At 38.0% G+C, this 22,123-nt stretch overlaps 1 protein-coding gene across 1 annotated transcript in view; it reads right to left on the reverse strand.

Annotated features, from left to right (window-relative positions):
• Positions 1 to 22,123, reverse strand: part of CEP162 (centrosomal protein 162) — a 116,335-nt gene that overhangs the window by 34,344 nt on the left and 59,868 nt on the right. Inside the window, 4 exon segments of the mRNA XM_031667292.1 lie at positions 40 to 674; positions 2,851 to 3,093; positions 16,347 to 16,415; positions 17,235 to 17,398. Coding sequence (XP_031523152.1) covers positions 40 to 674; positions 2,851 to 3,093; positions 16,347 to 16,415; positions 17,235 to 17,398 — 1,111 coding nt within the window.

The raw sequence follows: 22,123 nt of genomic DNA on the forward strand, positions 1-22,123 counted from the left end.
CTTTTTATTTTTACAAATATTTATAATTTAACATTTTACCTTCTCATGGAGTTTTCAAATTGATTGATTGCTGCTTCAGATTTCACCTTCAGCTCATTCTTCTCTGAAATTAATCCCTCTAGCTCATTTTTTAATCTGTAGTTTTCTTGTAAAACTTCTGAAACATGGGAATCAGTGAAAGTATGTGGTTGGTAAAGCTTGCTGTCCAGGGTTCCAGAGAAGGAGTTAGCATTCCCTTTACTTGAGTGCAAAACATCTTTCTTTGCCCTTTTGGCAGACATTTCCTCTCTGCCTTTAGAGTTCTGATTTGATAGCATCATTCTTCTTTCTTTCTGAAGCCTTTCCACAGTTTTTGAAAGGTCTTGTATTTCTCTCTTTTTTGCAGCCAGTTCTTCATTGAGTCTTACTAATTTAGCTTTAGCATGAGCCTGTTCCACCTGGAATTCTATAGACTGAAAATCTTTATCATCTTTATCATTTTTCTTGACGTCTAATTCAGCATTCTGATGTTTAAGAATGTCTATTTCGGCTTCAAGGTTTCTTACAGTGATCTGATGGGCTTCCTTAATGTCATCAAGTTCCTTCTCTAGTGCTTTAATTCTGGGAGAGTCATGTTGATTCAATTTGCAGGCAAGTAGCTGGTCCTGCTGCTCTAGTCTTTGTTCATACTGAATCTGAAGGAAAGAATCCATGTAACGCCAAACACCTGTTAAACGTTTCATTAGTTGCTGAAGCCCTGCACACTACTGGGTTCTACCTAATCCTTTATTCAGGTACTCATTATACATTCTGATGTCTACAATTCTGTTTCTTGAGTGAGTCAAATGTATAGAAGTCCTATTCTTTCAGGGCATAACATTATGTATTCTTGACATATGTTATGTAATTTAATAATTGATATGTTGCTTCATAAACATTAACTTACCTATGTTCTTACACACTGCAAAATTTATTTTAAACCTCACAACAAAACCTATTATTATGCAGCCTTTTCCATGCAAACTGTCAGCACACTCTTTGAGGATAAACAATAAAACAACTGGGGACACTGAAGTCTTTGGGAAGCAGCACATTTTCAACTTTCTAACATCAATTTATTAATTTCATAGAGAGTAAAATGGCCTGGAATTTGTATACTGGAGCTTTAATATTTTGTTTAGTGTTCAGCAAATGAAATAAATAATTTCTCCTACAGAGGGAGGCACCAGCAGTGTTTGCTCATTCATTCAACGGATATTTACCGAGCGATGACCTTATGCCAGGCAATATGCAGGTTCTAGCAACAAAAAGACTCAGTTCTTATTTTCAAATAGCTCACAGCTTGGTGAGGAGAGCAACATGGCAGCAGCTACAATGTCCCATAAGTGCAATAATGGGCCTGTGAACATAGTGCAGTGAGTGTAGAGGAGGCGAGGCTGCCCAAGTGTCTGGAGGCTTGACAGAAGGTGGGAAGACTACACAGAGACAGCACATTTATGTTCGGTCTTGAGAGATGAGTGTTAATTTGGGGTTAGGTGGAGTCAGGGATGTTTTGGAAGTAGGAAGAGCATATGCAAAGCTGGTCGAATGCTTGGTATATACAGGGAATCAGAAACGAAAGGGGGAAGAGGCAAGTAGTGAGCAAAGGCAGGAGTGGGATGGGGCAGGCGGCTGCAAAAAGAAAGAGTGTTTAGATTTGGATATATAAAAGTGGAGCAGGGGGTTGGAGTTTATACCTGAGAGTCTTATTTGGTTGGTGGAACACTAATAATAATTACAATCATTAATTGTTTGCTAGACTCCATGCTGGTAATTGATACCAGCATGTTATCAGGGATCTGTATCTCTATATCTCTATAGCTATATCTATCTATCTATCTATCTATCTATCTATCTATCTATCTATCTACCTACCTACCTATCTACCTACCTACCTACCTATCCATCTATCTGTCTATCCATCTATGTGTAAAAGAGGGTGGAATGGAAGAAACCCAACCTCCTTGATGTCACCTTAATTACCAGGCCACTGTATTATTTCCCGGTTATCAACCTTCTACTGTTTCCGGAATCTAATGTTCTTTCATTTGTCACTTTTCTCAGGATATAAATCTGTGGAGAATTGAGATGAACTTCCTAGAACATCTCAGCTCCCTCATCTGCAATATAGTGTTAACAATATCTACTCCTCACAGGTGTTTGGAAGGATTATGCGAGATGAACAGAGATATTTATGAAAGTATCTAGCATGAATTCCTGACAGAAACCATGTGCTCAACAAATTTTTAAAAATAATCTATAACTGTTATTGGTCTACAAAATGTTTTTTTAAAATAAATTAAATATGTCCTCTTTCATACTTGGTCTGTTCTAGCATTTGTATTTTCTGATTCATTCCTGTTTCACAAAATAATGGAAAACTCAGAAAGTAAGACATTTCTGGAAGATGCTCCCTACCCGCTGTTCCTAAAGTGCATACTTCTGTCTTATTCCCTTACCCTTCTCTAGATAAATTTCAGTGAAAATATTTTCAAACATGGTAATTTCTTTTTTCCTTTTGTACTGAATACATATCAGGTGTGTTTTATTCTGCTTTTTCATGACTTAATTTCCACTAATTCTCATATTGAGAGAGGTGATGTAAAGATTATCTTGTGCTTGATTATTCTGTCAGAAATAAAAAGAAAAGTTGCTGAAAGAGGACACCAAAATAGGATGGACTTGGTTTCTTTTGCACCTATTGATACCAGTGGTAAAGGTTTCATGGGAAAGAATGTTTATAGCTATTTGTTAAAGTGAGATCCTAAGAAATGCCAGCCCCCACTGTCCATCTCTGACCTTAATTTATCTCTGAGGCTACTTAGCACTTACCTTCATTTTCTGAAACTGCTGTTCCATGGTACGAAGGCTTTTCTTTGCTTCTTCATCTTTGCCCTCCAGATCAGCTTCTAGCTTTTTTATCCTTTTCTCCATAAATTCTACTGTATTTTTATCCACTGTATCACCAGCTGCTGATGCAGCCAATATTAAAGCAGGTAAAGAATTGGGATATCTTCTCTTCAGAATCCCTTCCATTTCCTTAACCTATTAAGACATATTTTCCACCAAAAAACTCTTAGATTTAATAAATGAATTCAGTAAAGTTTCAGGACACAATCTACAGAAATCAGTAGCATTTCTATATACCAAAAACAACCTCGCTGAGGACCAAGTCAAGAACTACCTAGGAATACATTTAACCAAGAAGGTGAAGGATGTGTACCAGGAGAACTACAAAACACTGATAAAGAAAACTGTGACACAAACAAATGGAAAAACATCCCACGTGCATAGACTGGAAGGATCAGTATAGTTAAAAAGACCATACTGCCTAAAGCTATCTACAAATTCAATTCAATTCCTATCAAATTACCAAAGTCATTTTTTACAGAATTAGAAAAACCAACCCTATAATTCATATGGAACCAAAAAAGACGCCGAACAGCCAAAGCAGTCCTAAGCAAAAAGAACAAAGCTGGAGGTATCACATTACCCGACTTCAAATTGTACTACAAGGCTATAGCAGCCAAAACAGCATGGTACTGATAAAAATAGACACATAGATCAATGTAACAGAATACAGAACCCAGAAATTAAGCCACATGCCTACAATCAACTGATCTTGGACAAAGTCAACAAAAATATACACTAGGGAAAGGACACCCTATTCAATAAACGGTGCTGGGAAAAATGGACTGTCATGTGCAAAAGAATGAAACTGAACTCATATCTCTCACCTTATACAAAAATAAACTCAAGATGCATTAAAGATCTAAGACCTGAAACTATAAAAATCCTAGAAAAATTTCTAAGAAAAACTCTTCTGAACACTGGCCCAGGAAAGAATTTATGACCAAGTCCCCAAAAGCAAATGCAACAAAACCAAAAATAAACAAATGGGACTTAAATAATCCCATTAAAAAGTGGGCAAAGGACATGAACACACATTTTTCAAAAGACATACAAGTGGCCAAAAAATATGAAAAAATGTTCAACATCACTAATCACCAAATAAATGCAAATTAAAACCACAATGAGGTACCATCTTACACCAGTCATAAGGGTTATTAGAAAGTTAATAAACAGCAGATGTTAGTGAGGATGTGGAGAAAAGGGAACACTTGTATACTGTCGGTGGGAGTATAAATTAGTAAAATCATTATGGAAAACAGTATGGACATTTCTCAAGACCTAAAAAGAGAACCATTTCATCCAGCAATTCCACTACTAGGATTGAAAGGAAAATAAATCGTATCAAAAAGACACACACACACACACACAAACAAACACACACTATTCATCCATAAAAGAGAATAAAAGCATGTTTTCAAGCAATGTGGACGGAACTGGAGGCCATTATCCCAAGTGAAATAACTCAGAAACAGAAAGTAAAACTCCACATGTTCTCACCTATAAGTGGGAGCTAAACAATGAGTACGTATGTATATACAGACTGGAATAACAGACACTGGAGACTATAAAAGGTGGCAGGGTGGGAGGCAGTGAGGGCTAAAAAATTACCTACCAGGTACAGCGTTCATTATTTGGGTAGTGGCTACCCTAAAAGGCCAGACTTCACCACTATGCAATATATGCCTGTAAGAAATCTGCACTTCTACCCCCTAAATCTATAAAAATAAAACAGTAAAAATTTTGAAACATATATAAGGTCACAAATACATGTAAAATAAAGCAATTTAATGCATAAACTTAGATTATGCTACACTTGTCAAAATTTCAGAGATATTTATAGCATGTCTCCAGATTGAATCAAATGCACAGAAGCACAAATTAATTTCAAATTTTACATCTCTAGATTATCTGATAAAAAAACCTTAAAGTATATTGTCTAATTACCTATTGGTTTATTTACAGAAATCCTCTTACATTCATTAGAAATATATCTTCAGGGCTGGGTATGATGGCTCATGCCTGTAATCCCAGCACTTTGAGAGGCCAAGGCAGGTGGATCACTCGAGGTCAGGAGTTCCAGACCAGCCATGGCCAACAGGGTGACACCCTGTCTCTACTAAAAAATATAAAAATTAGCCGGGCATGGTGGTACACACCTGTGGTCCCAGCTACTCAGGAGGCTGAAGTGGGAGAACTGCTTGAACCCAGGAGGCAGATGGTTGCAGTGAGCCAGGATCGTGCCACTGCACTCCAGCCTGAGTGAAGAGTGAGACACTACCTCAAAAAAAAAAAAAAATATATATATATATATATACACACACACACACACACATATATATGTCTTCAGACTTTCAATTAGTAATAACCAGTCCTCTTGAGCACAAAGCTCTCCTGTTCTTTTCTCCAGACTCCTTCATATGATAGTGCTTCTACACTGTACTGATTGAAAAATTACTTATATGCACATGAGTGTGTAAACATTTTGCAATAAACATTCAGCTTCCTAAGCCCCTGACTCTGCCTAAAGCTCTACTCCACCCCAATCTCCTGGTCCAAATAAAGTTTAATCTACTTTAAAATAATTTCTTTTAATTGGAAAGCAAGGAGGACTAGATAACATTTAATGAAGTCTTCATAAAGGACTGGATACTTTTCATTTAATCTAAAAAACAATGGCATATTATATAATGAAAGAAACACATTAGGGTCCACAGAAATGACAGCTTATTATATGTGCCTGTCTATATACATGCTTTTAAAAACTATTATGGTGAAGACATCGTTGCAAAACACACAAACACTGAATTCTTTGTTGAACTGTTTTCCAGCCTATGAGCATGCAACAAAATAGCACCTGAGAGGCAGTCTAGTGTCAGTTAAGAGCATATTTGGGTTAGACTGTGCCACCAGCTTTAGGACCCTGTGTCAACTAATCCCTCAATTTAAATTTCTCTTGCCTCGTGGGTAAGATGGGGATGGTAACACTAGCAATTTCAAAGGGTTGATATAATTGAGGATCAAATGACTTTCATCTTGGTAAGCACTGAGAGTGTCCAGCATATAATAGTGAGGGCTTGGTAAGTGTTGGCTTTTATGATGATTTCATCTCCTAAGGTAAGATGGTTTGCTGGTGTTCAAAATCCTGTTCATATTAGGTATCTAAGTGGCATATGATTTGCAAAGTTAATATAAATATTTCCATTTGTGAAAATGCTTACACATTTATTGATATATCATGAATTGGGATATATCCATCTACAAATATTAGTAATTCCTTTCACCTGAAAAATTCAAAGCTTTGTTTCCTCTGATATCAGTTAATTGAGTTAGTTGTAGGTATACGAAAATACATGTATACATACCAACACTACATATCTTAAAAGGAGAACTAGATTTTATAAATTTAACATTTTAAATTAATGTATTTATTTAAAAACTTAAAAATATTTTCAATCTGATTTTGATATCTTGAAATATATACTATTTTTTGGGAAAAATGAGATTTTATTTGTATTTTCTTTAATTTTGCTTTTTAATGTTATTCTTTGGTCAAAAATATCAGTTTGATTGGTATACAAAGTAAACTTTTTTTTAACTCTCATTGCAAGTTAAACCATGAAATATTCCATTAAATAAAAAAAAGTACAAACACAATCTAAAATTTTCATTACAATATACATCTAATTAGCCCCATTTTTACTTATATTCTATTTAAAAATAGATAATTTATAATTAGTCTATTTAAGAATATTGTGAGGGGCACCGAAGATGGCCGAATAGGAACAGCTCCAGCCTGCAGCTCTCACCGTGAGCGACACAGAAGATGGGTGATTTCTGCATTTTCAACTGAGGCACTGGGTTCATCTCACTGGGGCATGTCGGACAGTCAGTGCTGGTCAGAGGGTGCAGCCCGACCAGCGAGAGGTGAAGCAGGGCTAGGCATTGCCTCACCTGGGAAGTGCAAGGGGTAAGGGAATTCCTTTTCCTAGCCAAGGGAAACTGAGACACACAACACCTGGAAAATCGGGTAACTCCCACCCTAATACTGCACTTTACCAGGGTCTTAGCAAATGGCACACCAGGAGATTATATCCTATACCTGGCCCAGAGGATCCCACGCCCACGAAGACTCCCTCAATGCTAGCACAGCAGTCTGAGATCGAACTGCAAGGCGGCAGAGAGGCTGGGGGAGGGGCGCCCACCATTGCTGAGGCTTAAGTAGGTAAACAAAGCCGTAGGGAAGCTCGAATTGGGTGGAGCCCACCACAGCTCAAGGAGGCCTGCCTGCCTCTGTTGACTCCACCTCTGGGGACAGGACATAGCTAAACAAAAAGCAGCAGAAACCTCTGCAGATGTAAATGTCCCTGTCTGACAGCTGGGAAGAGAGCAGTGGTTCTCCCAGCATGGAGGTTGAGATCTGAGAACGCACAGTCAGTGGGTCCCTGACCCAAGTAGCCTAACTGGGAGACATACCCCAGTAGGTGGAGACCAACACCACACATCACACGGCTGGGTATACCTCTGAGACAAAGCTTCCAGAGCAAGAAACAGACAGCAACACTCGCTGTTCAGCAATATTCTATCTTCTGCAGCCTCCACTGCTGATACCCAGGTAAACAGGGTCCGGAGTGGACCTCAAGCAAACTCCAAAAGACCTGCAGTTGAGGGTCCTGACTGTTAGAAGGAAAACCAACAAACAGAAAGGACACTCACACCAAAACCCCATCAGTACGTCACCATCATCAAAGACAACAGATAAAACCACAAAGATGGGGAAAAAGCAGTGCAGAAAAGCTGGAAATTCAAAAAATCAGAGCACATCTCCCTCTCCAAAGGAACGCAGCTCATCGCCAGCAATGGAACAAAGCTGGATGGAGAATGACTTTGACGAGTTGAGAGAAGAAGGCTTTAGTCGATCAAAATTCTAAGAGCTAAAGGAGGAACTATGTACCCAGCACAAAGAACCTAAAACCCTAAAAAAAGAATGGATGAATGGATAACCAGAATAATCAATGCAGAGAGGACCATAAAAGAACTCACAGAGTTGAAAACCATGACACGAGAACTATGTGACAAATGCACAAGCTATAGTAACCTACTCGATCAACTGGAAGAAAGAGTATCAGTGATTGAAGATCAAATGAATGAAATGAAGTGAGAAGAGAAGTATAAAGAAAAAAGAGTAAAAAGAAATGAACAAAGCTTCCAAGAAATAGGGGATGATTATGTGAAAAGACCAAATCTACGTCTGATTGGTGTGCCTGAAAGTGACAGGGAAAACGGAACCAAGTTGGAAAATACACTGCAGGATATCATCCAGAACTTCCCCAACCTAGTAAGGCAGGCCAACATTCAAATTCAGGAAATACAGAGAACGCCACAAAGATACTCCTCGAGAAGAGCAACTCCAAGACACATAATTGTCAGATTCACCAAAGTTGAAATGAAGGAAAAAATGTTAAGGGCAGCCAGAGAGAAAGGTCAGGCTACCACAAAGGGAAGCCCATCAACAGCAGATCTCGGCAGAAACTCTAAACCAGAAGAGTGGGGACCAAATATTCAGCATTCTTAAAGAATTTTCAATCCAGAATTTTATATCTAGCAAACTAAGTTTCATAAGTGAAGGAGAAATAAAATCAACACCTGAACAAATGCTTAGAGATTCTGTCTTTCCTGGGCATATCTAAGAGATCTGAAGGAAAGCATAAACATGGAAAAGGAACAACCGGTACCAGCCATTGCAAAAACAGCTGCACCCAAATGTAAGACCATTGATGCTAGGAAGAAACTGCATCAGCTTCATGGGCAAAATAACCAATAATATCATAATGACGGGATCAAGTTCACACATAACAATGTACTAAATGTAAATGGACTAAATGCTCCAATTAAAAAGGTACAGACTGGCAAATTGGATAGAGTCAAGACTATCAGTTTCTGTATTCCAGGGAAACCCATCTCACATGCAGAAGAGACACGCTGAAATGCAAAATAATAGGGATGGAGGGAAGATCTACAAGCAAATGGAAAACAAACAAACAAAAAAAGCGGGGTTGCAATTTCAGTCTCTGGTAGAAACTGGGCTTTAAACCATCAAAGATCAAAGAGATATGAAGAGGCCATTTATATAATGGCAAAGGGATCAATTCATCAGGAAAAATTAACTATCCTAAATATGCCATGCACCAGGGAGCCACCGGTTTCGCAACAAGTCCTTAGAGACTTACAAAAGAGACTTAGACTCTACATACAATATGTGGGAGACTTCTTCCCACTGTCAACATTAGACAGATCAGCCAAGACAGAGTTAACATAGGATGTCAGGGTGAACTCAGCTCTGCTGCAGAAGCAGACCCCTGTGAACATCTACAGACTCTCATCCCAAATCAACAGAATATACATTCTTCTCAGTACCACATAGCACTTATTCCAAAATTGACCACATAGTTGGAAGTAAAGCACTCCTCAGCAAATGAAAAAGAATAGAAATTATAACAAACTCTCTCTCAGACCACAGTGCAATCGAATTAGAACTCAGGACTAAGAAACTCAATCAAAACCGCTCAACTACATGGAAAATGAACAATCTGCTCCTGAATGACTACTGGGTACATAACAAAATGAAGGCAGAAATAAAGATGTTCTTTCAAACCAATGAGAACAAAGATACAACATACCAGAATCTCTGGGACACATTTAAAGCATTGCACAGAGGGAAATTTAGAGCACTAAATGCCCACAAGAGAAAGCAGGAAAGATCTAAAATTGACACCCTAACATCACCATTAAAAGAACTAGAGAAGCAAGAGCAAACACATTCAAAAGCTAGCAGAAGGCAAGAAATAACTAAGATCAGAGAAGAAATGAAGGAGATAGAGACACAAAAAAACCCTCCAAAAAATCAATGAATCCAGGAGCTGGTTTTTTGAAAAGATCAACAAAATTGATAGACTGCTAGAAAGACTAATAAAGAAGAAAAGAGAGAAGAATCAAATAAACGCAATAAAAAATGATAAAGGGGATATCACCACTGACCCCACAGAAATATAAATTACCATCAGAGAATACTATAAACACCTCTATGCAAATAAACTAGAAAACCTAGAAGAAATGGATAATTTCCTGAACACTTACACTTTCCCAAGACTAAGCCAGGAAGAAGTTGAATCCCTGAATAGACCAATAGCAGGCTCTGAAATTGAGGGCACAATTAGTAGCCCACAACCAAAAAGTGTGCAGGACCAGGAAGGATTCACAGCCAAGATTCTACCAGAGGTACAAGGAGGAGCTGGTACCATTCCTCTGAAACTATTCCAAGCACAGAAAAATAGGAAATCCCTCCCTAACCTATCTATGAGGCCAACATCATCCTGATACCAAAGCCTGGCAGAGACATTAACAAAAAAAGAGAATTTTAGACCAATATCCCTGATGAACATCGAGGCAAAACTCAATAAAATACTGGCAAAACCAATCCAGCAGCACATCAAAAGCTTATCCACCATGATCAAGTGGGCTTCATCCCTGGGATGCAAGGGTGGTCTAACATACACAAATCAATAAACGTAATCCAGCATATAAACAGAACCAAAGACAAACCATATGATTCTTTTTTTTTACGTATTGCTTGATGCTAGGAAGAAACTGCATCAACTAATGAGCAAAATAACCAGCTAATATCATAATGACAGGATCAAGTTCACACATAACAATATTAACCTTAAATGTAAATGGACTAAATGCTCCAATGAAAAGACACAGACTGGCAAATTGGATAGAGTCAAGACCTATCAGTTTTCTGTATTCAGTGTTCCCAATCTCACATGCAGAGACACACATAGGCTCAAACAAAGGGATGGAGGAAGATCTACCAAGCAAATGGAAAAACAAACAAACAAAAAAAAGCAGGGGTTGCAATTCTAGTCTCTGATAAAGCAGACTTTAAACCATCAAAGATCAAAAGAGATGAAGAAGGCCATTATATAATGGCAAAGGGATCAATTCATCAGGAAGAATTAACTATCCTAAATATATATGCACCCAATACAGGAGCACCCAGATTCATAAAGCAAGTCCTTAGAGACTTCACAAAAGGCATTCTAGACTCCACACAATAATAATGGGAGACTTCAACACCCCACTGTCATCATTAGACAGACTGCCCAAGACAGAAAGTTAACAAGGATATCCAGAATTGAACTCAACTCTGCACCAAGCAGACCTAATAGACATCTACAGAACTCTCCATCCCAAATCAACAGAATATACATTCTTCTCAGTACCACATAGCACTTATTCCAAAATTGACCACATAGTTGGAAGTAAAGCACTCCTCAGCAAATGAAAAGAATAGAAATTATAACAAACTCTCTCTCAGACCACAGTGCAATCAATTAGAACTCAGGACTAAGAACTCAATCAAACCACAACTACATGGAAATGAACAATCTGCTCCCTGAATGACTACTGGGTACATAACAAAATGAAGGCAGAAATAAAAGATGTTCTTTCAAACCAATGAGAACAACAAAGATACAACATACCAGAATCTCTGGGACACATTTAAAGCATTGCACAGAGGGAAATTGCACACTAAATGCCCACAAGAGAAAGCAGCAAAGATCTAAAATTGACACTTAACATCAACATTAAAAGAACTAGAGAAGCAAGAGCAAACACATTCAAAAAGCTAGCAGAAGGCAAGAAATAACTAAGATCAGAGAAGAAAATGAAGGAGATAGAGACACAAAACCCTCCAAAAAATCAATGAATCCAGGAGCTGGTTTTTGAAAGATCAACAAAATTGTGACTGCTAGAAAGCATCAACAAAGAAGAAAAGAGAGAAGAATCAAATAAACGAATAAAAAAATGATAAAGGGGATATCACCACTGACCCCACAGAAATATAAATTACCATGAGAGAATACTATAAACACCTCTATGCAAATAACTAGAAAACCTAGAAGAAATGGATAATTTCCTGAACACTTACACTTTCCCAAGCAAGACTAAGCCAGGAAGAAGTTGAATCCCCTGACAGACCAATAGCAGGCTCTGAAATTGAGGCAACAATTAGTAGCCTACCAACCAGTGCAGGACCAGAAGGATTCACAGCCGATTCTACCAGAGGTACAAGGAGGAGCTGGTACCATTCCTTCGGAAACTATTCCACAATAGAAAATAGGAAATCCTCCCTAACTCATTTTATGAGGCCAACATCATCCTGGATACCAAAGCCTGGCAGAGACACAACAAAAGAGAATTTTAGGACTAATATCCCTGATGAACATCGAGGCAAAAATCCCAATAAAATAATACTGGCAAAACCAATCCAGCAGCACACTCAAAAAGCTTATCCACCATGATCAAGTGGGCTTCACTCTGGATGCAAGGGTGGTTCAACATACACAAATCAATAAACGAATCCAGCATATATAAACAGAACCAAAGACAAAACCATATGATTATCTCCATTGGAAAGATGCAGAAAAGGCCCTTAATAAAAATTCAACAGCCCTTCATGCTAAAAAACTCTCAATGAATTCGGAATTACGGAACGATTCAAAATAATAAGAGCCATTTATGACAAACCCACAGCCAATATCACTGAATGGGCAAAACTGGAAGCATTCCCTTTGAAAACTGGCACAAGACAGGATGTTCTCACCACCCTATTCAACAGAGTGGGTGGAAGTTCTGGCTAGGGTAATCAGGCAAGAGGAAGAAATGTGCGGTATTCAGTTAGAAAAGAAGTCAAACTGTCCTTGTTTGCGGATGACATGATTGTATATTTAGAAAACCCCATTTTCAGCCCAAAATCTCCTTAGCTGATAAGCAACTTCAGCAAAGTCTCAGGATAGAAAATCAATGTGCAAAAATCACAAACATTCTTATACCCCAGTAACAGCCAAACAGACAGCCAAACCATGAATGAACTCCCATTCAGACACAGCTTCAAAGAGAATAAAATAATTTTAGGAATCCAACTTTACAAGGAATGTAAAGGACCTCTTCAAGGAGAACTACAAACCACTGCTCAGTGAAATCAAAGAGGACACAAACAAATGGAAGAACACTCCATGCTCATGGATAGGAAGAATCAATATCGCGGAAAATGGCCATACTGCCTGCTGCACTTATATATTCAATGCCATTCCCATCAAGCTACCAATGACTTTCTTCACAGAATTGGAAAAACTGCTTTGAAGTTCATATGGAACCAAAAGAGCCCACATTGCCAAGACAATCCTAAGCCAAAAGAACAAAGCTGGAGGCATCACGCTACCTGACTTTAAACTATACTACAAGGCTACAGGAACCAAAATAGCATGGTACTGGTACCAAAACAGAGATATAGACCAATGGAACAGAACAGAGCCCCCCAGAAATAATACTCACACATCTACAGCTTCATCTGATCTTTGACAACAAACCTGAGAGAAATAAGAAATGGGGGTTATTCTTATTTAATAAATGGTGCTGGGAAATTGACTAGCCATAAGTAGAAAGCTGAAACTGGATCCTTTCCTTATTCCTATACACCAATCTAAGATGGATTAGAGACTTAAATGTTAGACCTAAAACCATAAACTGAAGAAAAAACCTAGGTAAACAACATTCAGGACATAGGCATGGGCAAGGACTTCATGCTCTAAAACACCAAAAAGCAACGGCAACAAAACCAAAATTGACAAATGGGATTTAATTTAAACTAAAGAGCTTCTTACAGCAAAAAAGAAACTACCATCAGAGTGAACAGGCAACCTACAGAATTGGAGACAATTTTTGCAATCTAGTCATCTGGACAAAGGGCTAATATCCAAACCTACAAAGAACTCAAACCTATTTACAAGAAAAACAACCCCATCAAAAGTGGGCAAAGGATATGAACAGACATCTCAAAGAAGACATCTACAGCCAACAGACACATGAAAAAATGCTCATCATCACTTGCCATCAGAGAAATGCAACCTAAAACCACAATGAGATACCATCTCACACCACTGAAATGGCAATCATTAAAAAAATCAGGAAGTAACAGGTGCTGGAGAGGATGTGGAGAAATAGGAACACTTTTACACTGTTGGTGGGACTGTAAACTAGTTCCAACCATTGTGGAAAACAGTGTATGCATTCCTTAAGGATCTAGAACTAGAAATAGCATTTGACCCAGCCATCCCATTACTGCATGGCACCCAAAGGATTATAAATCATGCTGTTATCAATATGCACATGCACATTTACTGCAAGAACCATTCACAATAAAGTGATCTGGAATCAACCCAAATGTTCATCAGACAGACTGGATTAAGAAAATGTGGCACATATACACCATGGAATACTATGAAGCCATAAAAAAGGATGAGTTCGGTGGTCCTTGTGTGACATGGGATGCAGCTGGAAACCATCATCTCAGCAAACTGTTCCATCCTCAGCAAACCATCTAAGAACAGAAAAACTAAACACCACATGTTCTCACCACAGTGGAATGGAACAATGAGAGAACACTTGGACACAGGAAGGGGAACATCACACGCCAGGGCCTATTGTGGGCAGGAGTGGGGAGCCGCATAACATTAGGAGATATACCTAATGTAAAATGACGCAGGTAATGGGTACAGCACACCAACATGGCACATGTATACAATGTAACAACTCCACACAGCACATGTACCCTAGAACTTAAGGTATAATAATAAAAAAGAATATTGCTCCATAATTATTCTGACTATATTGTGATATACCTTGATTAAAAAATATGTATTAAGGTTTAAAATATCAGGATAGAAATGCTCAGGAAACCTAAATAAACATGATCTGAAATGTACATGCAGCAATCCAACTACATAGAAAATTATTTTAGAAAAATGTAAGATGATGAACTACTGTTTTATAAAAGCATTAATAAGAAAGGGAGGTTACTTTTATAAAGTGGTGTATCTCTGACCAATATGGATCAATTCTACATAATTTCTCTTAAAATAAGTCATTTAATAAAGAAGTAGCTCCTTTAGTGTTTTCTCTCTCCCACTTTTGGATGGTTTCTTAGATTGGCTAATCTAAACCTTTAGCACTAAAGAAAATCCAAGCAATGCCAGACTATACTCACTTCACAATATTTCTAGGTATTTTTTTTTAAAATTATTTATTTACTTTTTTTTCTTTTATGAGATGGAGTCTCGCTCCATCACCCAGGCTGAGGTACAGTGGTACGATCTTGGCTTATTGCAACTTATATCTCCCAGGTTCAAGCAATTATCTTGCCTCAACCTCCCAAGTAGCTAGCATTACAGCTGTGTGTCACCATGCCCAGCTAAAACCATGCCTGGCTAATTTTTCTATTTTTTAGCAGAGAGGGCATTTCACCATGTTGGCCAGCCTGGTCTTGAACTCCTGGCTTCAAGCGATTCTCCCGCCTCGGCTTCCAAAGTGCTGGGATTACAGGCATGAGCCACTGCTCCTGGCCAGATATTTCTAGTTCTTCATACCACGTTTGGCTGATCCTTTCTTGACCCTGATCCAATCTACTCAGTCATACATTTTAATATAAAAATAGGTCTTGTAAAAGTAATAAAGTTAATTCTTTGCTTAGTTTTCCTTCTTCTCATAAAACTGGGATAATATTCAGCCCAGTGATGACCTCACAGTTTTGGATTTATGATGGAATAATATCTATATGTTTAAGTACCATGACTTGACTACAGAATCATGTTCCCTTATGAACAAGGCTGGCAATTCATATTTTGTTTTAAAATATTTAGTTATGAATATAAATGCTATATTACAGTGTTTTAAAAACAGAAGGAAAAAAAATCCTACCTTCTAAAACAAATACTTAAATAAAAAAATCTTTATTTTAATAAGCTTTACTTTATGACTAAAGGTCTTCCACATTGACCACAAAATGAGTATTTCTAAGTCTGAACAGTAAGAAAGGGCTCAAGATAATGGCTAGCTCTTTGGGAAGCTGAATGTTTTGTTTATAGGCTGTTTTGTAACATTTCCCAAGTATTACCAGCATGTTCCCAACTCAGGGATCTCCCTCCTATACTCCTCTCTCAGCTGTCTATGGTCAGGAAGAGAAATCCTAACTCTATATCCAGAGTTTCAAAATTCTACTTCCTTCTTCCTAGATGTCTAATAGAGTACCAAATAACCTTTTATCAGCAGGTCTACCATCTTACAAATGAGGCGCATTAGTCTAAAAATTCTGTAATTTACAAGCTGGCAATTTACATAAAAATAGTGTTATTACTTTAATGCTCTTGTCTTTTAAAACAAAATTTGGGTTGACTCCATCTCGTGGGAACTCCTGAAACAAAAGAGAAAACCAAAATGCACCGCCATAAATATGCTCCTTGAAAATTTACCCTGAACCATTGCTTGTGGCTCCAAGATCTTGAATTTTTTGTAACATCTGCGTATCTTTTAGCGATATCTTCTTGAATAGATGGATTCCCAGATTCAGCTTTCAGTTTCTCAATCTGTCAATAAATAAATTACATGCTAAGAAGCATATTTAAATGTAACAGAAAAGTTCCGGGGGTGGGGGGAAGCATAATATTAGGTATTCATTCATTTATTAATTCCTCAGCAAAATTTGGGGAATTAATGCCTCAAATTCCTTCAGCTCCTCCCAAGTTCCAGGCACTTCCTAGATCTGGGAGGAGATATGGATGGCAAACAAGAGAAACTAGGTCCCTGCTCCCAAGATGCTTATGCTCTAGTAGAGGGAGAGAGTTGATAAGCTAATAAATAAAGTAAATCAAAGGGAAAATGAAAAATCTTCAGAGTGGTAAAGGCTAAGAAGAAAATAAAACAGAGTGAAGGGATAGGAACAAAGAACCAGAAGTTGAGAGATTGGCAGCTACATTAGGAAAGGGAGTCAGGAAACATCTTTTCTAGAGAGTAGATATTTGAGCCAACAGGAACAAGGAGGAGGAGTGAGACACAGAAAGAACTCAGGCCAAAGTATTCCAGGCCAAGAAAACAAGTGGAACGAGTCCAGCATGTTCAAGAATCAGAGGAGCTCTGATGCAGCTGGAGAAGAGTGACTCAGGGGAGTGTGGTATCCGATGACACTGAAGAGGCAGGCAGGGTTTGGACCCCATGGGGGCCCGACAGGTTGTGATAAGGAGCTTATATTTATTCTCAGTCTAATTTAAAATAGACTATATATCTAAAAGCCAACCAGCGATCTTAATTAATAGTTCAAATGACATTGTGACGGATTACATGGGGCTACGATATTACAGATGTAGGATTCATCTAGAGAAGAAATACATTCTGAAATGATCCATTACCTCAAGTCTGAGTTTCTCAATTTCCTCATTTGCTTCTCTAAGCCGAAGTGCATCTTTATCCAGAAGTTCCTGATTTTCAGCATACCACTGTAATCTTTTTTGCAGACGACTGATTTCTTGTTTATGTGTTTCTTCTAAAATTTTTATTTCATATAATTTTTCACCTATAAGATAAAATAACTCAATAACCTGCTTGTTGTTCTCCAAAATATGGAAATAAACTAAATTAAAAGATTTTAAATGAAATGCCCATCCGGCAGCAGCAGTATAGAAAAATAAGAAGCATGAAACAGCGATGTACAGCATTGTCTAGCAATCTATTAGTCAAAAGAAATAAGAGACTGTGTTTATAATCCAAATCGTCAACCTTACAGCAAAGTTGTCTATGTGGAAATTTTGGATAAATTATTTTCCACTGACCTTTTTAAAATTATAAAAGTAAAGTTGTTTCCATGGGAAAATAAATGTTGTATTTAAGAAATAATAAAAATGAAGAACGTCTATAATACTAAAAAGTAACAGGACAAACATTCAGGAGTGCTTATTAGCATTTATTATGTTATTTACTACAACAAAACTTTTACAATGGATAATACTATTATTGTTATTACTCTGTATTTTACAGATAAGGGAAGCAAATGTCATTTTCTTACACACAGGTCAGAGTGGATTTCTCTGCACATATCTCACACTGGGGTTCATAATACTGCAGAGGAAAGATCCTATCTTTTGCAAACAAGGGCTCCTCTGATCTAAGTTTCTATCCCTGTGTTCTGCCACTCCTGGTTGTGGAGACCTGCCTGCCTCCTCCATCCACTACTTTCAGTTTAAACACCATCAAGGCCCGCTCCATTACCACTCCCTTTAAACCTCCATTTAATTTATCCAATTCTTATCATGTTCCTTGTGATTTTTCATGTCTTCATCCTTCTTCTTCTCCCCTTGGTTTCGTGGTAGGACCATGTCCATCTATGTGTTCTTTTCTTTTTTTTTAAATTTATTTGTGTGTATACTTTAAGTTGTATACATGTGCATAACCTGCTGGGTTTTCATATGTATGCCTGCCATGTTGGTGTGCCATCAACTCGTCATTTACATCCGTTATAACTCCACAATACAATCCTCCCCCTCCCACACTCCCCGTGGGCTTCAGTGTGTGATGTTCCCCTTCTTGAGTCCATTAGTCCTCAGTGTTATAGGTAAGGTATATGGTGCTTGGTTTCTGTTCTTGTGATAGTTGCTAAGAATGATGGTTTCCAGCTGCATCCATGTCCCTACCGAAGAGCTGACACCAACCCTTTTATGGCTGCATGGTATTCCATGGTTATTTATATGTGCCATATTTTCTTCAATCAATCTGTCCACTGATGGTTGTTGGGACGATTCAGTCTTTGCTTATTGTGAATGACTGCGTAATAAACATGTGCGTAATGTCTTTATAGCAGCATAATTTATAATCGCTTCGGGTATATGCAATGGGATAACGGGTCATAGCGGTACATCTGGTTTCGTTCAGCGAGATAAATACGCTGTTTTCCATAATGGTGAACTGGTTTACCAATCCCATAACGGTAAAAGTGTTCCTGTTCTTTCCACGTCACCTCTCCAGCACCTATTTAGCTTCCTGAGCTTTAATGATGTATTCTAGCACTGGTGTGAGATGGTGGCATCTCATTGTGGTTTGATTTGCATTTCTCCTGATGGCCAGTGATGTGAGCATGTTTTCGTAGTCTGGCTGTATGATGTCTTCTTTGAAATGTCTGTTCATATCCTTTGCCCACTTTTAATGGGGTTGTTTGTTTTTTTTCTTAGCCAAATTTGTTGTGAGTTCTTTGGGTTCTGGATAATAGCCCTTTGTCAGATGGGTAGTGCGAAATTTTTGCCATTCTGTAGTTTAACCTGTTCACTCAATGGTAGTTTCTTTTGCTGTGCAAACTCTTTAGTTTAATGAGACCCCATTTGTGTTGCCGTTGGCGATTTTCGACGAGTCTTTATTTCGCTGTCCACCAGATGGTACTACCTGGGTTTCTCAGATTTTATGGTATTGGGTCTAACATTTAGGTCTCTAATCCATCTTGCGTTAATTCGACATGGGAGTAAGGAAAAGGATCAGTTCAGCTTTTCTACCATAGCTGGCCATTTCAGCACCATTTATTAAATAGGAATCTTTTCCCATTTCTTATTTCTCAGGTTTATTAAAGATCAGATGAAACATGATGTGGTGGTATTATTTCGGACTCTGTTCTGTTCCATTAGTCTATATCTCTGTTTTGGTACCAGTACCATGCCTATTTTGGTTCCTAACTTAGCCTTGTGGTATAGTTTAGGAATCAGGTAGCGGTATAAACTTTGTTCTTTTGGCTTGGATCTTGGAGATGTGGGCTCTTGCTGGTTCACTTGAACTTTTAAAGGCAGTTTTTCCAATTCTATTAAGAAAGTCATTGGTAACGTGGGGGGATGGCATTGGAATATATAAATTACCTTGGGCAGTATGGCCATTTTCTGTCATTGATTCTGTTTATCCATGACATGGTATGTTCTTCCATTTGTTTGTGTCTTTGCGTTTCCACTGAGCAGTGGGTTTGATTCTCCTTGAAGGAGTCCTTTACATCCCTTGTCCAGTTGGATTCCTAATTATTTATTCTCTTTGAAGCAATTTAATGAATGGGAGTTCATTTCTGTTGCATCTGTTTGTCTGTTACTGGTGTCCTAGGTAGCATGATTTTTGCATTAATTTTGTATCCCATGGAGACTTTACTGGTTGCCATCAAAAGCTAAAGGAGATTGCGGGCTTTCCAGAATTAATGGGGTTTCAATGCTGATCATGTCTACAGGAACAATTTGATTCCTTCTTTTCCCTATTAATTCGCAGATTCTTCTCTTGCCTAATTTATTTGGAACTTCCAGCACTATGTTTGAATAGAATTGGTGAGAGGCATCCCTGTCTTGTGCCAAGTTTTCCGAAGGATTTTTTCGGTTTACGCCCATTCAGTATGATATTGGCTGTGGGGTTTGTATAATGGCTCTTGTATTTTGGGGTACATTCTCATTAATGCAGATTTATTGGCGTTTAGCATGAAAAGGCTGGTGCGTTTTGTCTCCAGCCTTTTCATTAAGAGATAAATCATGTCATTTCTTGTCTTTGGTTCCTGTTACCGCCTTAACGATTCATATTTGTTGATTTGAATGTTGAACCAACACTTACATCGGGATGACCCTTGATCATGGTGGATAAGCACTTTGATGTGTTGCTAGATCGGGTTACCAGTATTTTGTTAGGATTGCAGCCAGTGTTGTCGGACATTGGTGAATTCTCTTTTATTCATAATATCTTAGAGCTTTGTTGTCAGGGATGGTGTTGGCCTCTAAAATGGGATGGGAGGATTCCCTCTTTCTATTAGTTGAATAGTTTAGAAGATGAACCCAACTCTCCTTTTTACCTCTAGTAGGGAATTCAGCTATTGAATCCATTAATTGAACTTTTTGGTTGTTAGGCTCGTAAAGTACCTCCAATTTCGAACCTACTCATGACAGTCCTATTTAGGGTTCAACCTTCTAGAAAATTCCGGAAGGTGTGGGGTGTCCACGGAAATTTACAACTCTGACTCTTCTAGATTTTTCAGTTTATTTAAGTGAAGGGTTGTGTTCACTCTGATGGTGGTTGTATTTCTGTTGATTCGTGAATCATCCATACATCATTTTGGTGTCGGTTTGATTCTTCTCTCTTTTCTTCTTCTTTACTAGTCTTGCTACGGTGTAATTTTGTGGTCTTTTCAAAACCAACTCCTGTTTCATTTGGGATTTTTGGAGGGTTTTTTTTGTGTCCTCATCTCCTTCAGTTCTCCTGATCTTAGTTGTTTGCTATTCTGCTAGCTTTGAATGTGTTTGCTCTTTCTTCTGTTCTTCATTTAGATGTTAGAGGTATGAAATTTTGATCTTTCCTGCTTTCTCTTGTAGGCATTTTGGGTGCTATAATTTCCCACTCTACACTGCTTTAAATGTGTCCCAGAGATTCTGAACATGCTATATCTTTGTTCTCATTGGTTTAAAGGTATCCCCTATTTCCATGTTTGGTACCTTTGATGATCGTTCTGGGAACGGGTTGTTTCAGTTTCATGCAAGTTGTGGTTTTGATTGAGTTTCTCAATTCACAGTTCTAGTTTGAATTTGCTATGGTCTGAGAACCAGTTTGTTATAATTCTGTTTCTTTGCATTTGCACAGAGGTACGCTGTACCCATTTAGGTGATTTTGGAGTAAACATAGTGTGATTTGAAGAATGTAACGTTGGGGTTGGGGTTATAGATTGTATTCAGTCAAACTGCAAGAGGATGAGTTAATTTCTGGATATCCTTGTTAACTTTCTGTCTAGTTGATCTGTCTAATGTTGACAGGGTGAGTGACTGAAGGAAGTCTCCATTTGACTGTGTATGAAGTCTAAGTCTGCCTGTTTTGAAGTCTCTAAGGACTTGCTGTATGAATCTGGTTTATTTCCTGTATTGGGTGCATATATATATTTGTTGATGGTGCAGCTCTGTTGAATTGATCCCTTTACCATTATCTTAATGGCCTTCTTTGTCTCTTTTGTGATCTTTGATGGTTTAAAGTCATTTCTCTGAGACTGGATTACAACCTACTTTTTTGTTCTCCATTTGCTTGAAGTAGAAATCTTCCTCCATCCATTTGTATAGCCTCTCGTGTGTGAGATGGGTCTCCTGAATACAACAGACTGATGGGTCTTGACTCTTTATCAATTTACTAGTCTGTGTCTTTGGTGAACATTTGAGTCATTTACATTTAAAGTTAAGATTGTTATGTGTGAACTTGATACCGTTACTGGTAATACCTGGATTTATTTTTAACAATTGATTGGTACGTTTCTTCCCTAGCC

This window comes from Papio anubis, chromosome 6, assembly GCF_008728515.1.
Source record: "Papio anubis isolate 15944 chromosome 6, Panubis1.0, whole genome shotgun sequence".
NCBI lineage: Eukaryota > Metazoa > Chordata > Mammalia > Primates > Cercopithecidae > Papio > Papio anubis.